Source organism: Monopterus albus, unplaced genomic scaffold (genome assembly GCF_001952655.1).
Source record: "Monopterus albus unplaced genomic scaffold, M_albus_1.0 scaffold4.1, whole genome shotgun sequence".
NCBI classification, from domain to species: Eukaryota; Metazoa; Chordata; class Actinopteri; order Synbranchiformes; family Synbranchidae; genus Monopterus; species Monopterus albus.
In genome coordinates this window covers 6,814,284-6,825,185 of record NW_018127884.1, presented here as the reverse complement: position 1 = coordinate 6,825,185, position 10,902 = coordinate 6,814,284, and the positions used below count along the sequence as shown (strand labels likewise).

At 41.1% G+C, this 10,902-nt stretch overlaps 1 protein-coding gene across 2 annotated transcripts in view; it reads right to left on the bottom strand.

Moving 5' to 3' along the window:
- Positions 1–8,126: 8,126 nt before the first annotated feature.
- The window catches only part of adam10a (ADAM metallopeptidase domain 10a), a 32,348-nt gene continuing 29,572 nt past the window's right edge, over positions 8,127–10,902 (bottom strand). For both annotated transcript variants that reach the window (XM_020605670.1, XM_020605677.1), the window contains exon 16: positions 8,127–10,852. In XM_020605670.1, coding sequence (XP_020461326.1) covers positions 10,746–10,852 — 107 coding nt within the window. In that variant the 3' untranslated portion in view covers positions 8,127–10,745. The remainder of the gene's footprint in view (positions 10,853–10,902) is intronic.

The window sequence follows — 10,902 nt, the reverse complement described above, 5'->3', positions numbered from 1 at the left end:
GCTGCGAGGGACACGGTCGAATGCCTTCTCCAGATCCACGAAACACATGTGGACTGGTTGGGCAAACTCCCATGGACCCTCCGCCACCCTGAAGAGGGTATAGAGCTGGTCCAGTGTTCCACGGCCAGGATGAAAACCGCATTGTTCTTCCTGAATCCGAGGTTCGACTATTGGTCGAATTCTCCTCTCCATTACCCTGGCATAGACTTTCCCGGGGAGGCTGAGGAGTGTGATCCCCCTATAGTTGGAACACACCCTCCGGTCCCCCTTCTTAAAAAGAGGGACCACCACCCCGGTCTGCCAGTCCAGAGGCACTGTCCCCGACTGCCATGCGACGTTGCAGAGGTGTGTCAACCAAGACAGCCCCACAACATCCAGAGACTTAAGGTACTCAGGGCGGATCTCATCCACCCCCGGTGCCTTGCCACCGAGAAGCTTCTTAACTACCTCAGTGACTTCAGCTTGGGTGATGGATGAGTCCACCTCCGAGCCCTCAGATAGTAAGCATCACAGCTTTATATAAATGTTTAACATTAGAACATATCCTAAGGCTGTGTGTTCACATCATATCACACATTTTTTCACAAAAAGAACAATTGATATCAATGGTTTTTTTTTTAAATTGTAAGAAAGTAAATAAACCTTTGGAGCGATAATATAGTGGGATAAAATAAAACCCATAAAATCACACTTGATATTAAGACTGTTCCCTGGTGTCTGGGCTCTCAGAAGCAGTATTCAGTCACTGGTATAGGCTGTTCACTATGTGTTCAAAAGCAGAAATATCCTGTTGCTTATTATGAAAGAATCGCCTATTTTCTGGGAATATCATTATCAGCTGATGGAGATCGCCCTCATGTCGCTGCCTTGTCTGCAGTCTGTAAATTTAACTAAAGGATTTCCTTGCCCTTGTTACATAACATGCAGCATACCGGCAAAACTATCACAGCCTATCAGTGGCAGGAATAGAAGTTAGTGGATGGGCGGGCCTGCAGATGACCCATCCAATCACTAACAAGAACTGCATGGAGTGGGCGGGGTTGCAATACTTTTGAATATCGAGAGCGACCGTGCAATTGCTTGTTGAGTTCATAGCAAGTAGCAGGCACATCTCTATGTTAGTCGCTGTAATCTCATATTTGTCCTTTTTTGTCTACTTTCAGCCAGAGTCGAATTTTCTTTCGCGTTAATTCACATACATTAGTTTGGTGCCAGGAAGCTAGCAAACATGTTCAGTGGCAAAAGCAAACAGAGTACAAATTGCATTCAACTTAAGGTTGTGTTGTGCGTATGGGAAAACAGAGTATTCGGTAAGGCCCAGAGCGTTTCTTTAAGAAAAATGATTTCTTTAAATGATTTAAAAGTAAAAAATTCACGATCTCTTTCTTCTAATTGCTACAGGTGTGTGACCTCAGACGCTGAAACACACAACCAGCAGTGTTTATGGCAGCCTTGCTGCATTGCGGGTTAATGTCACAGTTTATAGTCTTTAGTGAAAATCTAACTCGTTATAGGATGTCAGAAAAATGATAAGACATCGGGTGGACCGCATTTGGATTCACATGGATTCAGAAAGGTGAGTGACAGCCTGGAAGTTATGTAATGTAGCCACAATTTGTTGTAAGCTAATGTCATGTATGCAGCTTCGGGTTTAGCTCATGAATGTTTTAATGTGCTCTCCTCAAATGTATTGTGTCCGATCGAAAGTGGCTATCTGTGAATAGATTTGTGTCTAGTCATAGATCTAGGCTGCCAGGCACATAAAACTCTTAGGAGCTTTATCCTGGGAGTTTTATCTGCAGTGCCGGTCTTTCCCGATCTCTTGCTGCTATGCCGTCTGGTCATCGCCATTTTGAATTTCAACGGCGACGATCTACGAAAGGTATGTGGTTTTTCCTTTCTTCTCTAACTTGGCTGGCTCTCCTCTAGGTGGCCGCCGCGCCACATCAATTTTCTTAGATTTTCATAAAGATATTTCACTGCTGCACGTTCGTCTGTTAGTCTAAGATGGCCACCGGTTTTACGTCAAGTGTCAGGTATCACAACAAAGATGTACAAAAGTTATATGGCTTTTCCTTTATCTCTCACCTGGTTGGCTCTTCCCTATAAATGGCCACCGCGCCACAACGATTTTATTTTTGTCCTGGATATTCTTGGTCAACATTGCGCGTCCGTCTACAACAGGTAAGGGTCGGATCTCTAGGTCTCGTGCTCTCACTCTCTCTCACAAAAACATGACCCTGGTGTCATGACTATTTCTGGCTAACCTGCTCAAATGTGTATTATTACAATAACACTTTGATTTTCAGGAAATCAACAAAACTGTAAGTGCCACTTTTATTATTTTTTTCCTTGTCGTGGCAGCACCTGCCTGCCTTTGTCTCTATCTTCCATTTCCAATGTTTTTCATCTTTTGGGCTTGGGAGACACCCGGTTTTGTGTGGGCGCTGCGCTTGGGAGGTGCCCGGTTTTGTGTGGGCGCTGCGCTTGGGAGGTGCCCGGTTTTGTGTGGGGGCTGTGCTTGGGAGGCGCCCGGTTTGGTTGAGACAAGTCTAGATGAGCGGAAGTTAAACTACAGGAGATGTAATGCAGAAGAGTTGGGAAGGCCGGAATTAAACCATGGGCAGTTGTAGCTGTTCTCTTCTCAACACCTTCATTTAGCACACATTTTATCATGTGCAGCTTAGCACAGTATTGTAAGTAAACAATTCTGATCATTTTGGATAGTTTCAAACTCAGACAATTACACATTAGCTCATTAATGAATTTTTAAATAGGAACTGATACTGTATTACTAAAAGCCTTAAAATCAAATTAAACAAAATTTGAAAAATAGCTATTAGATCAAGGCAACTGAAAAATGTTAACAAAAACAAGATTCTAAATCAAGCCAGTATGCTAAAGGTATAAAATAACCTTTTTTCAAAAATACTGAAGTGATTTAATAGAAGTTCCAGAGGTGACGGGCCTCGGCTGCAAAAGCCTGGCTCAAGCTCATAATAGAAAAAGATACTTTAAGAGGAGAAATCAGTTAAAAATATGGATGTTCTAAAATACTTTCCTTTAAATTGGCAATAAGATTAAAATGGCCTGATACTGATGGGCCATGACAACTGAACTAAGGATGCTGACTATAGACCTGTGCATCAGACTCTTTGATGCTGAGAACTGAGACTCAGACTTGACCTGACCTGATGAGACCCCCTCAGCTGTGGGAAGCACAGTCAACAACACTTGACTCCAGCATCACCTTGTCGTCATCGGTGTGTGAATGTGTGTGTGAATGGGTGAATGGTGTATGATCTACTGTAAAGCGCTTTGGCCAGTGCAACACACTGTGAAAAATGCGCTATATAAATACAGTCCATTTACCATTTGGATGAGATGGCGGCAGCAGCTGAATGAACCTTTCCTCTGGAGTTGGTAATGTGCAAATCTGGACTGAAACCTGGGATCCTCTGAAGAACCTCGCCAGTGAGGGCGGCCCCCCCACCCCATCTGTGTGTTTGTCCAGCAAACTCTTTCTCTGTTTGTCTGCACATCTACATCTGTCTTTGTCTTTATGTTTGTCTGTTTCTGTTCATGCACACTTGTCACTTGTTTGCATGTTCTCATCTGTCTGTCCCTGAGGGTGGCTGGAGCCATGAGTCTGATTAAAAAGGTAAGGCACTAAACACTTGTGAAAGTAAACTTTGTTTAGACAGCCCTGTCCTTCAGTGCCTCCTACATGTGTGTGACATGAGACACCACAACAATCAGTGCTGGTCGTGGCGTGGCTGCATGGCTGGGCGTGCATAAGGTGAGGACTGATGAGGTGCAGGTTTTTGTGTCTGTCCAACATGGTTGCCATGGCAGCATACAGTATATCTGTCTTTGCTTCTCATATCATCCAGGTGGAGGAGTTTCGGTCACTAACCATCTGATCTCCATGATGTAGGATCAGTTTGCTGTTGTAGCACATCCAGATATTCTCATACAGGAAGTATTGAAGAGACTTGGCTATCTCTCTCTCACTGCCTGTCTGCCCAACATGGCCATCTATTCTGTTAGTCTGTCTCGTGTCCTACAGGGGGCAGAGTTTAGTTGTTAACCATCTGACTTCCTCATGCCCCTCTCCCATTTACCAGTCTAATATCCCCAGCCTGACTGATATAGTCAGTGTGTCAGGCATTTTATTAGTCATGCACTGCTTTGGTTACTGGGGTAAACTTGGCCGGAGATCAGCCTGAGGCTGCTTGTTACTCTGTGCTCACTTTATACTCTGACACATTAGATTGTCTGTACCACTGTTTTGGACACTGGCTTTCTCTAGTGCTCATTCAGCCCATAGATAATCTAATACATTTAAAATCTTTTTTGGCACGTGTGATATTTTGTCAAGTTAAATGTTAGATTAGATAAACTGGGCATTTTGTCAAACATAAGCTGCACTTTGTATCTTTAAGTGCTGTTATAGAGATTATCACCACATTTTGATTAAAAACAGTTTATTGTACTTTAGTGTTAGGCCTCTTGGTCATCTCGCTCTGCCAAGTTTCAAGAGGGAGTCTTGCGCTTCATGTAGGCCCAGTGGTGTTTAGCTTTTCATATTATTAGAGTTTCCGGACATTGGGAGGCCTCCCAGCAGGGGAATTTATCCCACCCCTGCAAAGTAGCGTCACTGATGTGGAGATACGTTTGGCAGTTTCATACGTAAATGGGTTTGTTAGAGCTCTATTGCGCATTAGCTGCAATACCAACCAGCAGCATGTTGGGGTTCTTGGGAGGGAGAAAGCCTGGCAGGGACAGACAACTCAGATGACTAAATAAACTCTGGGACACTCACTTTGGGTGTATCTGCCTTATTTTCCATGACGGTGATGACTGTGAAAACTATCCACTCCCCCCAACCGGGCGAGACAGTATGGCTGGCCTGAGAGCCGGGGTCTGTCAGAGGTTTTTTCCTCCCCGCTAAAGGGAGTTTTTCCTCTCTGCTGTCGCCAAGTGCAAAGGGGGATTTGTTGGGGGTTTCTCTAGTGATAATGTTAAGATGTAGACCTTACTTTGTAAAATGTCCTGTGACTTTTATTTGGTGCTATACAAATTAAATTCAAGTGTACAGGTTGATAGTATGTAGAATTATGGTAATGTAACATCAGATATTTCTTCAGCACATTGTGTAAAACCTTAATTCATAAAAATTGTATGAAATAAATGTGTAGTGAAAACTACAAATGTGAAGCTGAAGCATGTCTCTGCAGACTATTTGTTATTGGTGGAGATGAACAGGGTTAGATGCTGAGGTCGCTGTTTGATTCTTCTCTTCAGCACCAAGGACAGTGCTCATTGTTTCACTTTATGAACCCCTTGTTTCTTTTACTGAGAGAAAATGACCAAACTCCCTTCAAAAATCCAGCAGGTTAATTTTGCTTTTATGAGAACAACATAATATTCAGTATACTGTGTAACTCGGTGCACTCGGTGCACCTTACTTACATTTAAGTAAGATGCGCTTACTTAAATGTAACAATCTTTTTTAAAGTTAGGCTGCTGGCTGTCAATCCACTTGTTTGGCCATGCTTAACATTGATGAGCTGTAAACAAAGTCCCCAAACTCATTCAAAAAGTTGGTAGTGTATTTCTTTGTCAGAAACAAACGTGTCATGAAACTAATCGTTTCTTGAATGTTAACTTCTGGTAAATTTGCCTTACACAGAATACATTAAATATCTTTAACATTAGGTTCCTGATGGTTTGTCATCTTGATTTTCAGCCACAATGTATACTTGTATTACCATATAGCCATCATAGACTGATATGTTAATGGTACCTCCATGTTTAAAAAAAAAACCACGGCGCTACCAGAGTGCAGAGCTTTTGATGGTACCCCCCAGAGTCATCAGTCTTAACATGACTCTTGGAGCTTTTAAGTGACCATAAAATTAACTTTTTTCAGTCTCCAGGAATTACAGCTGATGTTACAGTTTTTAAACCAAAAACAATGCAAAAAGCTAAAGGCAACAGTTATAAAGGGAGCACAATGTCATCTTTGATCACACATTAAATAGAGTCAAAAAAAACTGCAAAAAGACAATTGATAAATTGGAGAGAAGGTCTCCAGTTTTTGGCGAATGCTTCCATATAACCTAAAGCTTTTGTGTGGTAAAAACAATAGTGATCCACAGTATAACAGGCTACTTTGTTACCTTCTGAGTTTTTGTTTTTGTTGATGCATTTCGGGTGCCATCTGTCAGATGCTGTTTTCGAGAATTTTTTAATATAACATGAGCAGCTGGACGAAACAGAGGTTTGGCTATGTGAGATTAGGAAAAAGCTTGTGTTCACTATAGATGCATAAAGCTAGATACCGGACTGAAGCACGGTGCCCATTCTGTGCAATTCAAGTTGCTCATTTGGTGCATTTATCCAGGTCCTTGGTGCCAGAAGCCCAGAAAAGTTTTTTTGTATGTATATGTAGTATATATTCTACATAGGCTAGTTGTTAAGGCGCAGCGCTCTTGCCACTGCGGCTCAGGGTTGCGTCAGGAAAGGCATCCGGCGTAAAACACGTGCCAAGTGTCAACATGCGAGTCATCAGTGTGACGACAGTGTGCATCATAGCCAGAATTCACTTTGCTATAACAGATTACAGTATGTGATTTATGTCACAGTAGTCACAAATAAAGGAGCTTTACCAATGTATTGTGAATTGAACTATATCTGACAAAAGTATAGGCAAAACTGATGTTAGAGCAATACAGATGTTAAGAAAAAAGAGAGAGATGCCACAATCAGTAGTAAACTCACATAATGAATCACAAACTGGAGAGCAATATGCTTATTTGTCAAACTATTGCTGTTACATGCAGAAATATGTCTCACTGACTCGCTAATGCTAGTGTGACTTTTGTTTTTTTCAGTGAGTACATAGCTATCAGCTACTTGCTTCAGCTCTACAGATAATTACTATCAGAGTGCCACCCAGCTTCCACCTAATCAGTTTGCATTTCATCTTGTGGACAACAAAGTGTTAACATCTGTGTTTATAAAGCTCAATATGTTTCAATTTTTGGTGAAATTGTTATAAATCAGTAACTTCAATGATATGTTTATTACTGAGGTCATAGTTAAAGGTGGTGTACTGGACTAGGTTGCATTCAGAGGTGCAACACAACAGATTGATCACCTTTATGTGAAGATATTCCATAAAACTAAGGAACTGGCGATTTACAAATAGTCATTTTTCAGTCAAGGTTTTCTGAATCTTTTTCACAATGGGAGTCTATGGGAGAGTGAGGTGGCACTCTCTCTGGAATTTGCCACTTCATACTAAAACCGTTCATCCTACCACAATAACAAGGACATTTTCTGATTGAATTTTTGCTACCGTTTTCATGTACCTATAATTTGTGTGTGGAAGCTTAAGGTTGACAGAATAAGAGCAGAAAACAAGCTGGAGTGCAAGTGATGTCACCCACTCTAGCTCTCCCCATTCAAATGAATGGAGAGGCTGAGAAATGTCCAAAATCACCATAAAAAGTAAGCTGTTAATTCAAAAATTGTAAAAGCTGAATACAAGATGAATAGCTGAAGATTTGCTGAATTGTTTAAAGGTTGAATGGTTTTTCTAGCTGAACGTATGCTGAAGCTATAAAGGCTGAAAGAGGAAGATTCTCCCATTCATTGGGGAGAGGAGATAGACACCTCATCTCTACCTTTCCTCCCTCCCCTCTTTCTCCCCACCATCCCTCCCCTCCTCTCCCCCTCAATCTCCACCATCTCTTCCCTCTATCTTCCCTTCCCTCCCTCTCTCTCTCCTCTCTACCTCACCTTCCCTCCCTGCCTCTCTCTCTCCTCTCCCTCTCAGCCCCACCTTCCCTACCTTCCCTCCCCTCCTCTATCTCCCCACCTTCTGCCCCCCCTCTCCTCTGCCCCTAACCCTAATGGCCTCCCTAGAAACAGCTCCTGTCTCTCTACCACTTTCCTAACAAATGTCCGAGTTCCTAACACAATGACAGTTTTCATTCCCTGTCCCAACCCTAACCCCCTAATCCCTGGTTCTGTAGGACAGTTCTTTAAAGAACCACAAAACTGCAGGGCAACCATAATGACCCTTTTCTACTGTGTACAATGAGGGACAACAAGCATTTGATCAATTCTGGTTTATTAATGCATTTCAAGTAGTTCAAAAGAAATTAAGTTTTTGCGCAATACCTTTGTGAATTTAGCTAAATTTTCAAAGCAAGGAGAATGAGAAACAGAACAAAAAAGTAAATATAAACAAGGCGGCAACTGAAAACACACACACACACACAAAAAAAACAGGAGACATTAAAAATCAGACAGTAGTACTGAATATATATCATTCTGTTTAAGTTTCTTACGCTTCAGTGCACATTTTCTCAACAGCATAGCAACACATAAAATAAAGAAAACCATCCCAGAGAGGATTAACCTTAAACACCCAGCATCATCATACTAAGTCAACAAAATGATATGGATGATTCAGCAAAGCAGCTCACACATGAAATTGGTCAAAAATCAAGAAAAATATATAAAAAAAGGAGAAAAGTATCACTACCAGTAGCACCGAAAAGAAACTAAATCGGTGAAAGTGACAGAAGATTGCATGTTGCTGTAGCACATAGGAGTATTTTCTTATGACAGCACAATAGACTTTTCCATTTCACCATTTAGGAGACAACAATAAAGGCATTTCTCTGTGAAGAGGCCAACATTGTCACTGTTGAGCTTTGTAATACTCTGCATAGAATCGATCTGATCAGCATCCTTACACCTTGCACAGAAAACAATCCTGAGCTGCAGCTGTGCTCATAACTCTTTAGCAAGGGTAAGAAAATAATTTAAAAAAATATGATCTTTGCTCCATCAAGCTGTTCCCTCCTAAGTTATTTTAAGAAACTAACTATATACTTTTACCAGCAACTCGATTTGGAGTCTTCTGCATTCTCATCTGTTTGTCAGTGAAGCTGACCTTGATTTAATGTGGCTAAAGGCAACTGAAAACTAAGCAAAAGCAAGTCGGTGGAGTAAATATAATCAGATAATACTATATCCAGAGAAAAACTGTGGGATATAATATGAAAATGCTTGTAACATCATAGTGTATGTTGCCAAGCTGTAAGCCACATTATTTCAGTTTCAGCAGTCCAGAGGATGTTTCAGTCATGATAAAGATCACTGACATTGGTACACCAGTTTCAGTCACTGCTCTAAGTAGGCACGTTTTAATGTATAACAAGGGTTAAAAAGAAAATCCCAACCAGAAGCAAAAGAAAGGACAGAACAGCAGCCGACGGCTGCCGCATAGTGATTGCTCTGATAAATGTTTAGCAGCAGCAATAAAATTAGAACGTCTAGTTTTTCTCTATTTATTCAGTTCCTGGGCATGTAGCTTTAATCTGATCTGCAAGTAAAAGCAAAATCCACACTTGCATTTAAACCCAACAGGTTCTTCATCTGGCTAGAGAAACCTAGACGATACAACTGCTTTTAATTTTAACATTGTTATTTCACTGCAAGTGTGTGAAATTGGACAGAACAGAAGACAAAAGAGAACAAATTACAATACAGCTAGAACAATCACACCCAAAAATATCTTTTCTAAAACTACTTCTTATATGCGCTACCAGTCAAAACATTTGGACACGCATTCCCTTTCAATTAAAAGTGAGCACGTGTCCAAACCTTTTCACTGGTAGTGCACACAAGGTTAGCTTTAAACATTCTCCTTTCACCATTTTCATTCAGAATGTAACAACATGTACAGTATGTAGCACAAAGTGGTTGGTTCACAATTTCAGCAAGCCAGGGCAAGACATCTTACAGAATACAAGTATGATTGATAAAAAGCTATTCTCACCATATATCAGCCCCACACCATAAACCTTTATGTAAACGCAGCTGCAAAACTGTATCACAAGAAATACACACATCCAAATAATCAATCTCCCCTCCACAACCCTTCATCTGAAAACAGATGACACTACAATCTTATTAAGCTCATATTATCTACATTCTTTTCATACTAAGTGTCCTCAACCCTTCAGACATCAGCCAGGAAGTACTTTACCTGAAATATGCCTGTAGTACTCTCTTACCCCCAGTATACTTGTTTGCTGCTGTTTTACTAATCCTGAGAAAGTGAATTAAAACAGTAAAGCATCACCATACAGAGAATTCAGTTTCATTTGAAAAAGGGAAGAAAAAAAACACCCATTGAAAGAACATAAGAAATAAAACATTTGGTGCTTTTAAAACAGCCTAATTACACTGGCAAAAAGCTTCCTCCCAACACAATGTGTCAATGTTTTTGATTGGCAGCAAAAACTCTTGTGACTTGCAGTTCTGCTATTGTGCTCATGGCAGCACTTTAGAGAGGAAGAACAGGAAAGAAAAGGGTAACAGATGGAGGACAGAGAAAGACGATTCAAACATAAAGCTGCTTTTCTCCCCTCTTCTGTGGTAAAAAAAAAAAAGATTAAGACCACAAAACTTCCTGTCCCTCCTTGGAAGAGTAATTTATTTTCTATAAAAGCTGTGTGAACCACTGCTATTCTGGCTCTCATAGCACAGGTGCTGAAGGAGTTGGTTAGGCCTGAAAAAAAATCCAGGTTTTGTCCAGTGAAATTATTTCTGTTGCAAGTTCATTACATTTTGCAGTATGGGATAAAAGTAACTCTTTGGAGAGAAGTGCTCCCATTGTAGGCACTAAGAAGAACCAAGGCAAAGAGCAGACCAGTGTCTCAGCGTCTCATCTGCCCCATTTGATAGGCCTCCCTGTACTGACGGGTGTGGCGCTGGACCTGTGCCTGTTGGTTCGCTTGCTGCTGTCTTCTCCTCTTCAGTGTACCTACAGGACATGGACATTTCAGTAAGGGTGGAAATAGGACAGTGAGCACC